The sequence below is a fragment of the Abrus precatorius genome, unplaced genomic scaffold (assembly GCF_003935025.1).
Source record: "Abrus precatorius isolate BTA unplaced genomic scaffold, Abrus_2018 Scaffold10, whole genome shotgun sequence".
Lineage (NCBI taxonomy): Eukaryota > Viridiplantae > Streptophyta > Magnoliopsida > Fabales > Fabaceae > Abrus > Abrus precatorius.
Genome location: NW_020874292.1, coordinates 34,055,265 through 34,075,305, shown reverse-complemented (window position 1 = coordinate 34,075,305; position 20,041 = coordinate 34,055,265). Strand labels below are relative to the sequence as shown.

The following is a 20,041-nucleotide window of genomic DNA, read 5'->3' as shown; positions in this document are numbered from 1 at the left end:
CTTTTTATGATTAGTTATATTTAAAAAAAAACTCAAAATATTTTAAAAAATATCAATTTATGATATAAATATTTTGAATTGTTGAAAATTAAGAGTAATACCAATTATTATATTTCAAAGACTGTGTCTTTTAACTATTTTTTCTATGTATTAAAAAACTGAAAAGCCTAGTCAATCACAAAAACAAAGAGGAGCTCATGTCTTTTAACCATTTTATTATATTATAATAATAATATATGATATTATATATTATTATTTTCATTATTTACTCATTTTATATATACACATTTTAAAGGATTTAGATATTTTTCCACTGTGGATAAACTCGGGTCGGATAGAGCGGTGATGAACTGGCCAATTGAGTTGTTTGAGTGACAGCATATCGAAAATGCAATCAAACAATTTTAAGCTCAGTTAATTTTTTTAAAATTCGTGAACCGATAGTGTCTATAAAGTGGACAAATCATTCAAAATTACAAATTATTTGCATTTAGAGAAAAATGAAAAGCATAAATACATAGAATTATTAAAATTATTCTATGTACAACATTTGTAAATACAGTAGCATCAGAAGTTTTAAAAAGAAGTGAGAAGCTAAAAAATCACAAAAAAAGTGAAAGTATCCTTGTTTTCTTTTTTCTGAAAAATAAGTCAAACATGTACGAGTCTTGCTGATCAATGTTCTTTGATAATAGTTAAAAAATTGAAAGTAAAAAATTATTAAAATTACTGTTGAATTACATTAAAAATTATATAAGAGTACATTAATAATAATTTTAAATATTCTTTAACTTTTATTTTTTTTTAACTAATATCTGAAGTAGATAACGAGAAAATAATATCCATGATTTAAAAGGTACCAAGCTTGATAGCAAGAAACAAAGAGAAAACATCAGGATTTTTTTAATATGGTGCATTAATCAATTTGTAGCAAGACTAGTAATTTTCATATAAAGGGGGGAAGATAAATCTGTATAGCACAAAGACTTCTACTAATATTAAATTCTTGGCTAATTTAGATGTATCAATACAATATAAATCCAACTATTTAAATTACTTTCCAACACAGAAAATTTGGTATTTTCATTGTATCTCATACTTTTTTCCAAACTCTTTTCCATTCTAAATTTAGCTCTTTTCGTTCAGTCTCGGAGCAGTTTCTGTGCATTATTTTCTTTTAGTTATTACTCATTCAAGTAAGAGTATTTATATGAAATGCACAAACTTTCTAGAAGACAGTTTAACATACTCTAGATATTTAATTCTAAAAAATGATTTACATATTAATTTTCAAAATTAAGATTTCAAAGCCATTTTCGGAATTAAATTTTCAAAAAGAGAGGGGATGTAAATTTTTTTTCCCCAAATATATGTCAGTTACCTGATTTTATTGGGTCCTAAGTGCCATTTTTTTCAGCAGAAAGGTGACAGCTTAAAGCCCGTACAGTTAGAAGCGGGTTTGATACTTGAATGGGCCAGAATCATATAAGCATTTTCTTTTTCAGAATAAAATGGGTTCTAATTTTTTTTCTTTTTCTTTTCTATTTTATTTTTATAAATTAAACCATGCAAATTTGGCACTTATAACCCAACAGATTCAGTTTAAAGAGAAAATAAAATTTTTGAAAATAATTTAAGGAAATAAATTTGAAAAATTCCATGATTTACTATAGCAATCTTAATTCTTAATTTTAAATTAATAATTAAAACTCCTAATTTTTTCTCTCTAAAATTACAAGTAATTCTTGTATAAATATAATATTTTAAATACAAATAATTTAAAGGGTTTAATTTAAATCTCAATATCAATGTATTAAAATAATAACAAGGTATATACTAAAGATATTTTAGTATTGTCTTAATTATTTTTATTGATTGTGCCAATAAGCACTATGTTTATGTAAGAACTGTTCATAAAGTAATTTTTTTCTCTTTAAATTAATTAATGACTCATATCATTAATAAAAAATGGTAACAACATATTCATGTAAACATATACTTTGAAATTGATAAAACAAATTACTTGAAATACTTTAATTATTAGTTTAGTTATTTTTTTAAAAAAATCAACACTCCTAATTAAAAGGTGTCATGTTTTATGAGAAAGCTAATTTACTTATAAAAATTGAATCAATACCATTTTTTTAAAGTCTATATATATATATTTGCTACCTATTTGTTAGACTATAGCAGTAGTTAAGCTACACTATTATTTTATATAGAGTTTTAAATTGTTGTTACATATTGTGGCTATTGCGAGTTGGTGCGATCAATTGCAATTCACACTCAGCCTTGTCTGGTTGTGATGAGCATCACAATTGATATGCTATAATCGTATTACCCATGTGATTTTAAAAACTAACTTCACCTAATTATTCGTATAAATTTGTTTGTGTTTTAAGTTAGAAATCTTGAATTAATCTATATAATTTAATATTATCTAGGATTTAACTCTCTTTTTCTTTCTTCTTTATCAAAATCCAACCATTAAATAAATAAACAAAAATAACCCTAATTCTGCCTCTCTCCCTCAAATTTGACTAGGGATATACATGCATAATTGAATCTAAAATTTTGTTGGTATGCTTTAAAAATTTTCTGGTCAATGTGAATCACCATGACTTGGAGAGTAGTGTCTGTACCTGTAACTTTTCTAAGGTTATTTTGAGTCATATTGAGTGGCAAGATCGAAGAAAGTAGAGATGAAAATATGAACTTTGAATTTTCTTACATTTGCTTTTCTTATGATGAAATTTAAAAAACATTTATGATTCCGATTGAAAATGGTAACCTAACAATGTTGAAAGTTTTCTTATTAGGATGAAAAAATATTTGAATATGAATTTGAGATAGACATGATTAAAAGTTTTTTTTTCTTGCTATATCCATTGCATTTTTACGATAGAAGGTTAGAAATAGTCACTACAAAAAAGTTAGTAGGTTAGAAATAGTCACTACAAAAAAATTTATTATTTATCGATAAATAAAAATTTTCAAGTGCTTGGATAGATTTTATCAGTATAGTATTTGTCTAATAAAAATTAAAGTATAGATTTCAAAGATATAAATTAATAAAAATCCATTATTCTATCACTTGGTAGTATATATTATATTTTTTACTGAAAAAGTTATTTATTATTATGATGTATCATATTGTTAAGATAAACTCATATACTAATAATTTAAATTAAAACATTTTAATAAGTAATATAGTATTAAATTGTTAATATATGATAATTTTTTCATAGTGAGTTAGATTTGAAATTTTAATATTTCTAATACTAATTAACGTAGAGAGTAGACTACTCAACATATCTAGGACCGATTTTATTGATTTTAAACCTCTTTATGATATATATATATATATACACACGTGTGTATGTATATTCTATAGAATGACTAATTTATGGTTTATTTATTTGTTTTGAGGATAACATTTTAAGAGTAATAGGCTAAAATATTTACACAATTAGCCAACCAGTCTTGCTTGCATAATGAAAAGAGTCACTAATTTATCTCTCTGTTGAATCAAATTAGTGTCTGCATTCATGATTTTCAATCAATTTTTGCCAATTTTTTTATTTTTTTTGGATTGGGTGATTTCAAGCCAAATCCAACTAATAACTAGATCTAATATTTTATCTTAAAAAAAGAGAATAATTTACTCTTAAATGTTTTAGGTGTTACATATTCCTTATAAAGCAAAAATTATCTTACAATCAATATTTTTCTTGTGTGCTTGTTATGTTGCAACTGCATTTCAAGTAAAGATTCAACTAGGAAATAAAGTCAAGCAAGCCACGACAGCTTGATTTACGTTTTGAAAGTTTGGTGTTCATGTATGTTACTATAAGTCAAAAACAGGGGTTGGTGTTCAACAACTTCGATGTCTTTTAAGAGTCATAAGACTTCAATTTGACATTACTCCTAACATGTAAAACTCATCTAAAATGAACTATGAAACAAAAATAGAAAAACCGTCCTTGTAAATAAAAATTTGAAATAAAGTACTTATTTTACTCACATTATATGCCTTCCTTGTACTTTTACTCTCGTACAAGAACTGCGTCGAATCCAAATGATGGGTTATGCATGCAATAATTGACGACGATGTTTTTCTAGAACACAGTCAATTATAATTATGGGACAGAGCAATCATACATGCGTTTCTCGATCAAGATAGAGAAAGAGAGAGAGAGAATTGAAATTTTGGATCATAGACTCAAAATAAGAGCATTTATTCATGTCAAAGCAACAAAATAGAACCATAAATTAAGTCTATATTCAGATGACACAAGTAACCTAAAGTTTCCACAAATTTAAGTGGCTTAGATTTCAGGCTTTTCTCTTAATCCGTCGCTTCATTCATAGGCAGTAGTGTGAATGAATAAAGAGAACCACTTGCATGGGCTTGTAATTTGCTTGATCACGAAGTTAGTAGGTTAAAAATAAATTGATGTGATGCTTGCGAGTGGATTCTATATATATTATATACTTTGTTAGATTTTGTGTAGCTGTCATAGAGAATCAGGTTTCCCATGACGATTCTACCCAATGAGTATCACACATAAATTGTACACTTCACCCAACAATTTGTCATTTACCCATTGATTTGTAGGTTCTACCTAAATGCCGAAGTGCTTCTCAAGAAAGAAACCCTCCTTCATTTTTTATGTCTCAGTACATTTGAAGTACCATGTGAGAGTACAGCTATGCCTATTTTGAAAGTTCAGCCTCTTCCCAACTAATTTCATGCAGTAAATACTATAGGTGAGAAAATTATTGAATTTTAAATTATCTATCAAATTTAATTGATCATCTATCAACTAAGGTCAGTAATTTCTTTTAGAATATTCATGTCGTGCCTGCTATAAAGGTTATAAAATATATAGAATTGTATGAGATGTTTAAAAATTTACAATTGTGAAATTATATTTAACGTCAAGCAATCAGTAGTTTTTAACTGCAGATGTCATGCATCCCGAAAAAGAAATGTCTGCATCCAATCGAATATTGTAACATGTTTCCATCTTATAAATCATATACTTATTACATTTTTATTGAAATTATAATCTCACATCATGATTTCATTCGCCCAAATTTGGGATCCAGATATTCAATGCTACAAAAAAAATGTGTTATTGGTGCAATCGACTATGAAGTATTTATATTTTATAATTTGTACAATATTGTATATGATTAAAATAAATAAATATTTTTTATTAAAAGTGTATACTATTTAATAATATTAATAAATTAAATTAAAAGTTATAGTAAAAAAATTATATATAAATTTTTATTATATAAAATGTGATACAGATTATAAAAACATTGTAATTTATACAAATTGTATATGCTTTTAAATGTAAAATCTTTATACTTTACATTTAATTACTACACTAATAATAACGCCATTTTTTTCACTACACTGAATCTGCGTTCCAAATTTTGAACATTTAAACCTATATATCATTGTGAATTTTAGTTAAAATGAGAAAACACTTATATAAATTAATTTCCTCATTTTATTATTAAAAAATTGATTCATTTTATTAATTATTCTTTATAAACATGTATGTACAACTTAATTGTATAAAAGTCTTAATTAAACGGTGGTTATATGAGATCCAAACAATCTTTTGAGTGATATCATATACAATAACTATAATTTAGAGATTTGACTCTTCACGTCTTCTAGACTCAAATTTTTTAATTGTTTAAATTATATAATTATATAGTCATAACAACTCACACATTTTTAAAAATTCTAAATTTTGTTGACGTTATTAAATCTTACTGAATATCCACTTAATTTTAACATATACTTTCACATTTTCCTCGAGGTTCCACCTCTATCTGTAATAGGATCCTGGAATAAAAATGTTAAATTTTAGAATGTTAAGATTTAATTCAATACAATTGACGAAGCTATACATAATATGTCACTTTCGGTTCAGATAAAAAGTGAGTCAATCGTCGAGATTGAGGACGAAAAAGAAGACACATTCAACAGGAATGACAACACATATATAAATATCAAAGCGATTACATATGATTTATGATCATTTTGGATGTATCAAGCTCGAATTAAAACAATTTGGAGTAGCTTGACTTTGATATAACACCCCGCGAAAGGAGAAAGAAATTATCTAATTATCTCTAAGCTGGAAAAAGATTACTTTCCAAAACTAGTGGTAGATATTATTTAATGACACATGACAGACATGGTTTATCAAAGGTAAAAACAAGGGAAAGGGATAGTAGTTGAAACATAATCTGGACTATTATGTTGTATTCGTTTCATTGGTAAAGAATTGTTTAGAGTAAATAGCTACCAATTCTAGCCTATGAAAATAAATCATGAATGAAGCAAACGCTTTACTAGAAATTATATATAGTTGAAAACAACAGTTTATGTATTCAAAGTCAAATTAAATTGGTTGAGTTGTGAGACTGAGAAGCCAACCTCCTCTTATTATCTTTGAGACAGCTCTTTCGACTCGTTATTAATTAGTTTCCATTTATAAAATTAAAAAATGAAGATAAGAAGACAAGGACCCTTTAACAAATTTTCCCAAAAATAATTGAAAAATATTTTAACACAAAAATGTCCAAGTATATTATTTGAGCCTCGCGATATGAAAAACTTGGAATCGCGTACATGGTTAGATCATTGAAAATATTTTAACACAAAAAATGTCCAATTAAAGAAAAATATTATTCTTGATTGGATATACATTAAAAAAATTATTTTGATATTTTGCTCCTATAACCTCTTCCCTTAATCAACAAAACGTTATCACTTGTTATTCAATAAAGAAACAAATGAACACAACAGCACCAACAGAACCTGTATCGGAATAAAAAACATTTGCCTCAAGTTCATATCTGGTTGCTGTCTTTGGTAGAGGATACGGCACACTTGGAAAGGAAGAAGGTCAAAATCCTTGTAACAAAGTGTGCATTCACTATGAAAGGACCAACCACGCCATTGAAACCTTGCTACTTTCAAGCATGGCTTCCCTCCTGATTACAAGCCAATCCAAAAGTTCCAATACAACCACTACAGTTGAGAAAACTACAGATAAAAGCCTTCACAGTTAACTAGGTGGTTAGCTTGGTTATATATATGTTCTACATGTTCCTAATTTAATGTTCTATGTGCTCTGTACATGAAGTTATAGTTTACGTGAATTACGTCATAAGCCAATCACAAACCTAGTTGACTGTGAAAAACATGATTCAATAAAGTTAGATTATATTTATACACGTTGCTCTAGGTACGTACTAGCTAATTTATATTTATAATCCTCTTGAAAAACATGATTCAATAAAGCTTTGCACTATCTTGTTTCCTTTTTCATAGCGATCTAATTGATCCCTAGAAAAATGATTGACTACTGTAATAATAATGAAGACAATTTTATAATGTGTCTTCCCTGAAAAATAAAAGGCCGTCAAAAAGGCCGTCCTTTGCTATTTCATCGCCATGTTTGATAATTTTTCATCATCTAAATAAATTCACTTTAGGTTTAATAATAAACAACCTATCATTTGACAACTTGTCGTAAGAAAATTCTTGATAATCTAATATATATATATATATATATATATATATATATATATATATATATATAGTAATGATATTAAGAATTTAATTAATGCACGAGTTTCTCCCTTTTTTCTCGTTTAAATTAAAAAAAAAAAAACTGTTTATGTAGTAAAGAATGAAAACATACAAGCATTTTGTTAAAATAATTCATACAAATTAAACAGTTCAAAAATTTGGAATACAAATTATTATAAACAATCCTAAATGCTAATAGATAAGCCAAGTTTTTAAAAATAATTGATGTGAAGACTAAATTAACTTTGTGTACATGAATGAATTAGTTTTAAATTTAAAATGAAAATGGAAATCTCATTAAAAGGAACAATGGATGAATCCATTGTAGTGTTTTTCTCTAACAAATTAATCATATTTGTGAAAAACAATATTCATCAACAAATAAAAGAAGATATATAAGATGGGGTATCAAATATACTAAAAAGATAAACTGAAAAATGTGAGATCCCTATACAATGAATAAATTAAGCTATATATCATATGGAATAGATGTAGTGAAAGAACTTAGATCTCCCTTAATAATTTACAATATGAAGAGTTGGACAAGGGTATTTGAAGACAAGTAATAAATAAAACATCGTTAAAACAAAACTACTCATTTCAGGTATTTTATCAAATAATATTACTTTTATTAAATGGATTAGCTAGCTAAAATGTCTTATAAAATACACTCTAATATTATAATGACACTAATTAGAAAGCACAAAATCAATATTAAATTAAGTATCTTAAATATTAACATCAGATTATAATCAAATATATAAAATAACATATTTAAACTACAAACTACAGGTTTTTTTTATGGAAGATTTTCTATTTAGTAACATATCTAATTTACCTAAAAAAATTTACATTAAATACTCTATATGATAATTAAAATTATAATTTTGATGCCCGTTTCTTGAATATTTATTTAATTTTACAAAAAATTTACATGTAAACGTTCATTTTTTTATCTTATTTTTATTTGATATAAACGTCTGCTTCCAGCATTTAGATATTAAAAATTGTATATAATTTTTTTATAATATTCTCATGTGTCGCGCGCGCATATATATAAATTTGAATTGCAATTTATTTTTTAAAAAAATTAATACTTGTATATATCATATGAATATTTAGAATATAAGAGTGATACTTTTACTTTATTTATATATTATAAATGAGAATAAGTGATAAATTTATGTAATTATTCTTCTTTAGAATACGTTATGTATACATTTTAATATTAAAATTAATGGAGAATGATATGTAAATTAATTAAATTTTTTTGTTAAAATAATTTTATTTTTTACCACTTTTATATTTATTTATTTTAAATTTTTTAAGATTAAAATTGTTACTTAATTTTTTATTATTTAATATAAATTGTAAAATTTTTATTAATACTTAATAAATATAAAAATTTTCTTATTTTTTTTCTAATTTGAAGTTTACTTTTAATAATCTTATTTCCTAAATTTATAATTATTAATATATTTGATTATTGATATTTAATTATAAATTTGTTGACATTATATAATAAAATTATTATTTTATTATTTTAAATGAATCAAATTTTAAATATATAACATTCATAATTATATAATTAAGTTAAAACATTTTAAAAGAATATACTATAATACAATTTTGATATATAATATTTATAAGTATATATTTAAATTAAAATATACCTAATTTTGATCTTTATATAGTTTTTTTGTTCTTATATTTTAAATCATCATTAAATTATGATGATGTGATGATAAACTCAAATGTTGTGGAGTTAATTAATTTTGTGTCACAACATTTTTTTAAGTCAAACATGTAAAAGAGATCAAAATTGATAAATATAATAATTAAGTTTATGTAAGTAATTTATAATTTTTAAGTAATAACTTTTTAACTTATTTTTAAAAAAAATTAAATGTCTTTTGCTTCATGTGAAAGTATGTAATGTTAAATAAGATAGCAGATGCCAGAATGAGGTTGCCGTAGCAGGCATGCTAATATGCGGATGGTTCTAGAATAATTCATGGCATGTATGGGCAATTGCAGTTTCCAGTATCAGAATCTCAAAATCCGGTTAATGTTCTGGTACTACTCTTTTTGCCTAAAGTACTTCCCCTACCAGCGGTTGATACAGTGTAGTACATGTATCTTTGGTTTTTAATTACAATCTTTAATTTAATTAAAGCAAGCATAAACACAAGATTTTGTGTATTTCAAGCAACAATAATCATAATCATATTGAAGAAAAAATGATAACGAATTTATCTATGGCTAACAATTCTTGAGCTGTGACAGATATCATTCTGGTTAAATTAATAGATAAAAATTGATTTGGGAAGTGGGGGACACGATCGAACAACACAACTAGATTGTATTTTATTATTTAACATTAATCAAACAACAACGATGTTACCCTATTCTTACTAACTAGTCAATTACTATTTTATTTTCAACTCTGCTTTCTCCTTCTCCAAGACCAATGCTTACGTTAATTTAGCTTTAGTTAATCCAATTCTAGGTCGCCTTCACTTACCTTACACCTTGACCTGTTTCCTATCCATCATTCATGAACTAGCCTCCATTATGGCAACCAAAATTTAACTGCTCCATTTTACTAAAGTTTTATTAGACAATTGATATATGTACAGTGTGTGTGTGCCCGCGCACAGAACACATCATTAATTTGTTAAAATTTGATTTCTTAATTTTTGAGACTCAAATCCCTTCCTCTGTCTGCAATTTTGTAATAATCTAGAAAAAAAAGAGCAAGGGTGGGAGCTAGTAGCAGCAAATGAAGGCTTTAAAGAAACTACTGATAACGACGTATATGCAGTATTGTATATTTATGATTAAAATTTTAAGCAAAGTTATTGCGACGAATATTTGTGTGCATAATGAATAAGTAGGAAAGAATTAGAAAATGGGAGAAAGATACTGAAATTATTAAGAGACGTACAACTGGATTAAGCAATATATAAAGAAAAGAGGAGAGGGGGTGTGCTCTTTGGTTTATTGAGTAAGAAAGAATAGAGAAATAGTAGAGATCCCATTTCCCAACTACTCTCATAGGTGCGGGAAGGCCACATTGGCGTTGAAATCGTGTGCGCAAATTCGTTGAGAGGTGTTTGTCTTGTTTTCCAACCTTTGCGTTTCTTTCTTTTTAATACAAACTTTCACGCCCAAACGTGTGAACCAAAAACCCTGTCTTTAGCTACTCTCTCTCTCTCTCTCTCTCTCTCTGCTTCTAGAGAGAGAAAGAATAACTCGCTACGATAATTAAAAGGAAAAATTAACCGCATTGCCATATAGACTCCAGGTTGTGACGTTCTGATGAGAACGTCGTCGTTTGGAAGGTGCAGCACCGGCGAATTCGACTTGCCGGAAAACTACGGAACCTCCTCGCCGGCGGCCGGAGGACATGCATATGGTGCCATGTTGCCGGTGTTCCTCAACGACCTGCGGAGCAACCATCACAAGGAGCTCGTTGAGATCACCTTGGAGCTTGAAAACGACGCCGTTGTGCTCTGCAACGTGGCGCCGGCATCAGCTTCTGCTCCCAACGCTTCACCGTCGTCGAGTGCCGCCGCCACCGATTTAGGCGGTGGAGCTGTCGCGCGGAGCCTCTCGATTACGTCGAGGATTAGAAGGAAGTTTCCGTGGCTTCGGTCAATGTCGTCGGCGTCGTCGGAGAGTGTAGCCGCCGTGGAGGATCCGGTGGTGACGGCGCGTAATGCAAGGAAGATGAGAGTGAAGCTTGAACGGACAAGGTCGAGCGCGCAGAGAGCGTTGAAAGGTTTGAGATTCATAAGCAAGTCCGGTGAAGCCAGTGACGAGTTGTGGAGAAAGGTGGAAGAAAGGTTCAGTTTTTTGGCAAAGGATGGGTTGCTCGCTAGAGAAGACTTTGGTGAATGCATTGGTAAGGTTTATTGGAAAAAAACTTTTATTATCTGTTTTTTTGTTTAAATTAAAATTTTATCTTGATAATTAAAAGTTTTTAAATTGTGATCAAAAACTATAATTGAGTTACTAATATCGAAGTTTTTAAGATTTTTAAAATTATATTGTGATTGCTATTGGTTGTATTTACTCCCAATTTTCTATAATATCGTGATTTTTTCATAATTTATAATAATGTCGGTGACTATAATTTAAAACTTCAGTAATTAGAGGTATATTAATTTTTAACGTTAACTTTTATCGTGCAAATTATTAGTTAAAGTAAAATAGTATTTTTAATTGATAAATAATAATATAAACACCCAATTTGTTATAACTCTGTTGTGCATTTTTTATTTTGAAGCCAAGAAACTAATCTAGAGTATGAAAGCATTTTGGTACATGAAAAATCACCTTACTCGCATGAGAAGAAAAATAATATAATTTTATAATTTAAGTACTGCATAATCGAACACAAATTATAGATTTTAAAAGAGATGCATGTTAAATTAATATCAAAATGCAATTTTAGTAAGATAATAATAAATTTGCTAAATGGATTGATGAAAGGGATGGAGGATTCCAAGGAATTTGCTGTTTGTATTTTTGATGCATTAGCTCGAAGGAAGGAAAGCAAAGTGAGTAAAATTACGAAAGAAGAGTTGCATCAATTCTGGTTGCAAATTTCGGACCAGAGCTTTGACGCCCGGCTTCAGATTTTCTTTGACATGTAAGTCTTTTGTCAGATTCATTCATTGACAGTGTGTCTTTTTCCAATGACCGTCCGAAAATACTCAGCTTATTAAATGTTTGGATAATCTATTTTATACGTGACATTTATTTAAGTTCATTATTATATATAGAAAAAAATTTAATTTATACTCTCTATATATTTGTTCTTTATTTGGTTATCATGGTTCCTTAGTGTTATCACACCACTTTTAGAATTATAAGACGATAAAACGTAAGGATTAAATTAGGAATAAGTACTAAGAATAAGGATTAAAAATACTATTTTTATATCAATCTCACAATATTATTACGACAACAAGTGAATAAAGTGACAATAAAAAATTATTCTAATATAGAAAGTAAATTAAAATTGAACATAATAAAAATATATTATAACCCGAATGTTTCATAACAAAAAATGATATAGGTTTTTTCTTTGTCTAAAATTTAGGATATGTGCTCCAATATTAGTTCATAACTGACATTCATTATAGTTGTAAATGTTTGTTTTTTTTTAATTTATTTACCTATTTAACTTGTGTATATCTTTTGAAAAAACTGTTTATAGTTATTTGTCTTTTCATATTTAAAAGAGAAAAACAATAAAAACAACGGCATGATCACTGAATTTTGTAATCTTTCTTTTGAGACTAATTTGCTTCAACACATATGTATCGTAACATATAATTTTATGTGAATAAATAAATGAAGTTTAGGATAGTCATTTAGCTAGAGCAAAAGTTGTCTCTTTCTCTCACACACACGTGTCTGTGAAAGGAGATAATTCAAATTCTTAAAGAAATAACTTAAATTCAAGTAAATCAGCTTATAAATTTTGCTTCAAGTAACATTACAAATTTATTTTCTAAAAATACCTAATAAGAATTTATATATAATAATTTTTAAAAAATATATAATTTAATATTACCATATTATATAATAATATTTAATAAAAATATTATTTATATATTTTTTAAATACACGTTAAAAGACCTGTAAGTAGTTTAAATACAATTTAATAACTCGGGGTAGTAGAAATAGAAAACACAGTGAAGAATATGTTAAATGAAAATCAACAGTATTAATATATTTATAAATCAACGTTGAAGGAGGGGGAAAAAATCTAATATAAACTTACTGTTTTACTTATGCTTAAAGTCCAATTTCCTTGTTAAAAAAAGAAAGAAAAAAGAAGGTGATATTTCCTACTCCACCCAATCTGAAAATATCATGTATATAAAATTTAAATGTAATTTGTTGAATTCTGTGTAGTAGTGGTTGTAACGTTATACTCAATTGCTTATTCCGTCGGTAGGCAGCAAGTTTATTATGAATTATGAATTATTGATTTCTGAATTTGATGAAACAAATGAAGTAAAATTATTTAGTGTTTATTTATTGACAAAATTTAATGATTACATTTTAATTTTAATTTATAAATAAAATATATCTGACATTTCGTCTAAAAGATGAAATTTTTTTAGGAGGGAGACCCTTGAATTATGATAAGTAGTGTAAATGTGACTGCAGCATCAAGACGGATTATCCTTTCACCAATGTGCAATTACTTACATGAAGAACGAAGAGTGGAGTTTTGACATTTTTCTTCAAATGTTAAATTAAAAGTTCTATTTATTTCAGGGCAGACAGTAACGAAGACGGAAGAATTACAAGGGCGGAAGTACAAGAGGTAATATTTAAGATGCTCAAGAAAAAAAAATATATATTTTTTGCACAATAAAGGAAAGGGCTTGTGTATCTGTTAACATGAAATATTCCAAGAGTTTTTAACCACAAAGCAATATATATATATATATATATATATATATTTGGGTTAAAAAGAATTCCTCTTATGTTTACGACCTTAATTGGGAAGGTAAGTCTTGTACGCTTTAAGCAACATATTAAGAGATACACAAACAGTACAGATGATGTAACTAGAAGAACAGGTTAAACTTCAAGCTGACTTAAACCCAGTTTGATGTGACCCATGGATAGTTAAACTTGGGTTACATAAAATAATATATAAATAGAATGTGAAAAAATATGTTAGAAAATTAAAATTGTTATTATATTTAAGTTTGATATAATTTCTTGTGTGTACACCCAATGATTATCGTATTAAAATATTCATAAATTAATTATATAATTGGTAAATGGAAGTAAAAAAGAATACGAAGATAAATATTAATTTGGTAGTATCAATAGAATTTTTATCGCTTTAAGTTTATAATAAAGTTAGAGGGTAATATTATAAATATTTTTAGCCTTTTAAATTAATTTTTTATTTTAATAATATAAATAGTATTTAATATCATTTTTATTGGATAAATTATTAAAATAAAAAATTATTAAAAATACTTATAATATTACTTCTAAATTTTTATTGCGTACATTCTTAATCTCAAGGAAACCATAGAAGTTTATTGTAGCCTACCTTCATCAAGACGAATTAAATTAAAATGGAAAGCACGTTATTATGTATATAAAGGGAAAAAAAATGAAAATGAATATACATATATTGATTCCTAAGATCGTGGACTAACTTCTGTGCTATTTTCCTTATTGCTGATGTTATTTCCTCAAGGTAATTAATTGTATAATGTTTTGACCATATTCTCTGTTTTCAATTTTATTAAACAGCTCATAATGCTCAGTGCTTCTGCAAACAAGCTATCGAAGCTTAAAGAACAAGCTGAAGGATACGCTGCGTTAATAATGGAAGAATTAGATCCAGAAAACCTGGGTTATATAGAGGTAAGATTGGGAAAAAGCCAGAAGGAAAACAAGAACAGATTAAAACTTAAAACTAAAAAAGATTAAGAAGAAAAGAACCATCTATTGATTCCTTTGGTTGTGTTTATAATTTTCGTTACGCTTTCTTGATCCTTTCAATTTTTGTCTTTTATTCAGCTGTGGCAGCTAGAAATGTTGTTGCTACAAAAGGATAGTTACATGAACTACAGCAGACAACTCAGCAGCGCAAGTGTAGGCTGGAGTCAAAATATGAGCGGTTTGAGGCGCAGAGATGAGATCCAAAGATTCCTGAGGACACTCCAATGTCTTGCATTAGAATATTGGAGAAGGGGCTGGATTTTGTTACTGTGGTTGGTTACCATTGGTTGCCTATTTGCCTGGAAATTTTACCAGTATAAAAACAAATCATCTTTCCAAGTCATGAGCTACTGCATACCAGTAGCCAAAGGTGCTGCAGAGACCCTGAAGCTCAACATGGCTCTAATTCTCTTGCCAGTTTGTCGAAACACATTGACATGGCTTCGTTCTACCAGAGCCAGGAAATTTGTCCCTTTTGATGACAATATTAATTTCCACAAGGTAAGAGTCGTGTCAACTCAGAATAGGATGTTCTAAATTTCCATATAGTGATGGACCAAGAAATTTTGAAGTCATAAGGGACTAATAATACATATAAATTGTAATATTAAAAATATAACATATTATCATAAAATACTGAGTAGAGAATAATTTTTTAAATACTAAAGGTAATCCATACAGGCAATTTATATATATTATTAAGAAAAATTGAAATGGCTGCAGGGGCAATTAAACTATGTGTGTCCGTCTCTGTTAGTATATAATTGGATCTTTTTACATGTCTTTATTAACAGATGATTGCGTTTGCCATAGCTGTTGGAGTCGCGGTTCATGCTGGTAATCATTTGGCATGTGATTTTCCCCTCCTCGTAAATTCATCTCCAGAAAAATTTTCACTAATATCTTCAGATTTCAATAACAAAAAACCCACATATAAAACACTTCTGACCGGTGTAGAAGGCGTAACTGGAATCTTAATGGTTACTTTGATGGCAATCTCTTTCACTCTGGCAACTCACCACTTCCGGAAAAGTGCGGTCAAGCTTCCTCCACCATTTAACAGATTGACCGGCTTTAACGCATTCTGGTACTCACACCACCTTCTTGGCCTCGTCTATGTTCTGCTTCTCATCCATGGATCATTCTTGTATTTGACTCATGGGTGGTACCAAAAAACGGTAAGAATTTCAACTACCATCTAAAGTAAGCATGGAAAAGTGAATGCTGTCTGTAGTACACTACATACACCAACTTAGAAAGTTGAAAACAATTTTATTTCCTTTTGATTTCAGACATGGATGTATATCTCTGTTCCACTGCTGCTTTACGTTGCAGAGCGTACTCTACGCACTCGTAGATCAGCACATTATACAGTAAAAATTCAGAAGGTAACAGAAGCAAGTCCATATTTTATTTCGCTCTTTTAGCTGGCTATGGATGAATACACTAGGAAAAAGAAACTACAAATGAGTACAGAGTAATTTAAGATTAGACTTTTCTTCGCAGTAATTTTAACTAACAAGATCAATTCTTTTGAGTATATAAATATTTGATTCTATGTTCGAATTGGAGGAAATGTTCCCCTTTAGACAGTCTCGTGGGATATGCAAGGAAGTGTGCTAGTTGAAAAAAAAGCAATAAATGATGATAGAGGTAGAAAAGAAGGGACACAAACCTTGAGAAAAGAATTTTTCCATATAAATTTCCTAACTTTGACATAGCAGGTGTCGGTGCTACCAGGAAATGTGTTCAGCTTAATCATGTCCAAGCCTAATGGATTTAAGTACAAAAGCGGACAGTACATATTTTTACAATGCCCAAAAATCTCTCCCTTTGAATGGTGAGTCTAGTTCTAGTTCTTAGGTCTATTATCAATTTATCATCAATCTCATAGCCGCACATCCAAATCACGTAACATCTTGTGACAAATATTTTAGGCACCCATTCTCCATTACCTCAGCGCCTGGAGATGAGTACCTGAGTGTTCACATTCGCACAGTTGGAGACTGGACCCAAGAACTTAAGTTTCTCCTCACCGAAGACGACGAAGATAAATTACCTCCGGTTAATTGTCGGGCAACGTTCGGTGAACTAATGCAAATGGATCAAAGAGGGCAAGTATAATAACTTGTTTAGTTCAACTTATATTTTGAGAAATAAGTGTATATTTTTCATTAGTTCTCTTAGAAAGCCGAAGAAATAAACGATTATTTCTTCAAAGTTCAAAATACTTTTTTTCATGCATATTAATCGATTATAAATTACTCAAAATAGAGTTTTGGTACACACAGACAACCGAGACTGCTTGTTGATGGCCCTTACGGAGCCCCAGCACAAGATTACCAGAATTTTGATGTACTGCTCCTCATAGGACTAGGAATAGGAGCAACTCCTTTCATTAGCATTCTAAGAGATCTTATCAGTGACACTAGAACAATGGATGAATTAGCGGTACTTTCCATACTCTGGCTCCCTTTTCACAAAGCTGATTCCACTTTTACCTTCAGTTTTCAATTTTTATGCAGGAGTCAAACACAGAAACAACGAGATCAGATGAGAGCTTCAATAGTTTCACATCCTCCAATTTGACGCCAGGAGGAAACAAGAGATCACGAAGGACTACAAATGCTTATTTCTACTGGGTTACAAGGGAACCTGGTTCTTTTGAATGGTTTAGAGGAGTAATGGACGAAGTTGCAGAGATGGACCACAAAGTAATATGTTTATAAGCCTCCACTTTCCTGTCTACGTATAGAGTTAATCTAATATACCAAAAAGAAAAGTGTGGTTTCTGTCATGAAGCACCTCACTAACTGGACTTGTTTTCTGCTTTATTTTTATTTATTTCCTATGAGTTAGGGTCAAATTGAACTTCACAACTATCTTACTAGTGTCTACGAAGAAGGGGATGCGAGATCAACCTTAATCACCATGATCCAAGCACTGAACCATGCCAAACATGGTGTTGACATCTTATCAGGCACTCGAGTAAGATTTTCAGTTGTGACCAGAAGGAACAAATTTTACTGTTTCAGTACAAATTAATCAAACACCTGAACATGATCTTTTTTATATTGCTTTCCCGTTTCAGGTAAGGACACACTTTGCAAGGCCTGATTGGAAGGAAGTTTTCACCAAGATTGCCTCTAAACATCCGTATTCTACAGTAGGTAAATTACTTGCTACCCAATGCAGAACCATTTCTCATAAAGGATATTCAATTTTCCTGTTTCTTCCTAAAGTATGGGTACAACAACTGTTATTAAACACCAATGCTATGCTTCACATGAGAGCCAGGGCATAACTTGAGTCCTCTGGGATGGGCCTAACACCAGTATAAACATATTTAAAATTGAAAATATTAATATTTTTATGAAGTAAAATGAAGACAAGGGAAGGAGGCAATGAGAGAAGTAAACTAAAGAAGAAGAAAAATACAGATAATAACGTGTTTTTTATTTATCTTAAAAAATAAAAATATTTAAAAAAATTAAACTCTTTCTTCTAATTTTCTTTAATTTAAATTTAAATTGTTTTTTTCTTCTCTCATTTGATAGAGTAAAAATTTGGATGAAGTAGAAGTAGGTGCTGATGTGAACGACCTACCTTACGAGGAAGTATATATGGTCAATATGTTCCAAAGATCGTGGCGAAAAGGATCGATATATTATCAAAACAGTTCTCTAACAATTTTTTTTTTTTAATAAAAGAAGTGGGGTCAAATCCCCAATTTTCTAACATTTTACATACACAGAAAACTTGTCGCATGTTAATGTAAGAAAGATAACCAACATAAGACAACTGTTAGGAAAAATAGTTACAATTAGGTCAAAAAATAGTGACATATTAACCTCTTTTCTAATATCATTAACCAGTTAAACATTCAATTATTCTTAAATCAAAATATCAATATCTATTTATAATTCTCAAAGCAAAGTATCAATAAATTTACTATTATATTATTTTCAGACTTCCGTTTTCTTATATTCATTTTTTTTATTTTCATCACATTATTTATTATATGTCTTGTTTTTCCATTTTCCCTCATGATTCTGTCTCTTTTTTACCGCTACCCATTTCACACTCATTTGAAGGGTATTTCTAAATTCAAAACAAATTGTTGTCGATTACAAACCATTCATCCCTATTTGCATTCAAAGCAGGTACAGAGAGATACGGTTTAGGGGTGAGTGTTTAAGGGAGGATTTGGAAGGAATCAAATAGTTTGAAGGAGACGAGTATTAGTGAAATTTTTAGTTACTATATAGTATTAGTGAAATTTTAACAGGCAAACGATGTATAAAACTTGCAGGGGTGTTTTATTGCGGGATGCCGGTGTTGGCAAAGGAACTAAAGAAGCTATCTCTTGAGCTGAGCCACAAGACAACTACACGCTTCGACTTTCACAAGGAGTACTTTTGATATAGGAAATGAAATTCAAACAACTTTTGCTTATTCTTTTGTAATTATCAATTAGACGATTCAAAAAGGAAATCAAGAAATGTTAGGTCGCAGTAGAAGGGAAGCAACATGTAATTATAGTATTTGATACACAAATACACTACAGTGAAAAAGTCAATAACAGAGAAAAGTATACGTCCATTTCTGTGTCTGTGTCTGGAAAATGTCCTTTTACGAATTACGCGTCTTACACAAGGCAAGATTTCATTTAGCGATTAGAGATGGGGTCGGTGCGAACACATAATCTGACCACAAGTTTTGCGTGGTTAAAAGTGAAAGTATCGTCACTGACTGTCCGAATGCCCAGTCTATAACAAAGTCGAGATTTTTGGAAAACTAGTAATACAAGACTTGAGTTCAAAAGAAATGATAGGAAAGCATTATCCAATATTTTTTAAAAAGTTTATTTGAATATAAAAAAAATTGAACTATCTCTTCTATTCAATTAGATATATTTTA

At 29.0% G+C, this 20,041-nt stretch overlaps 1 protein-coding gene across 1 annotated transcript; it reads left to right on the top strand.

Annotated features, from left to right (window-relative positions):
- The first annotated feature begins 11,201 nt into the window (after nucleotides 1-11,201).
- On the top strand, nucleotides 11,202-19,564 carry LOC113845792 (respiratory burst oxidase homolog protein E). Its single transcript, XM_027473352.1, has 14 exons — nucleotides 11,202-11,534; nucleotides 12,125-12,284; nucleotides 13,928-13,976; nucleotides 14,930-15,043; nucleotides 15,200-15,622; nucleotides 15,916-16,299; nucleotides 16,414-16,509; nucleotides 16,846-16,961; nucleotides 17,059-17,239; nucleotides 17,396-17,572; nucleotides 17,647-17,835; nucleotides 17,981-18,109; nucleotides 18,213-18,291; nucleotides 19,434-19,564. The coding sequence occupies exons 1-14, from the start codon at nucleotides 11,288-11,290 to the stop codon at nucleotides 19,541-19,543; spliced, it is 2,454 nt and encodes an 817-aa protein (XP_027329153.1). The 5' UTR covers nucleotides 11,202-11,287; the 3' UTR covers nucleotides 19,544-19,564.
- The last annotated feature ends 477 nt before the right edge of the window (nucleotides 19,565-20,041 follow it).

What these genes read in the sequence shown, in the direction of transcription:
- LOC113845792 (XM_027473352.1), top strand. Translation starts at nt 11,288, where the DNA reads ATGTCGTCGGCGTCGTCGGAGAGTGTAGCCGCCGTGGAGGATCCGGTG. An exon ending in AAAATCTCTCCCTTTGAATG is followed by an intron (nt 16,962 to 17,058) that starts GTGAGTCTAGTT and finishes CAAATATTTTAG; the next exon opens with GCACCCATTCTCCATTACCT. An exon ending in ACATCTTATCAGGCACTCGA is followed by an intron (nt 18,110 to 18,212) that starts GTAAGATTTTCA and finishes TTCCCGTTTCAG; the next exon opens with GTAAGGACACACTTTGCAAG.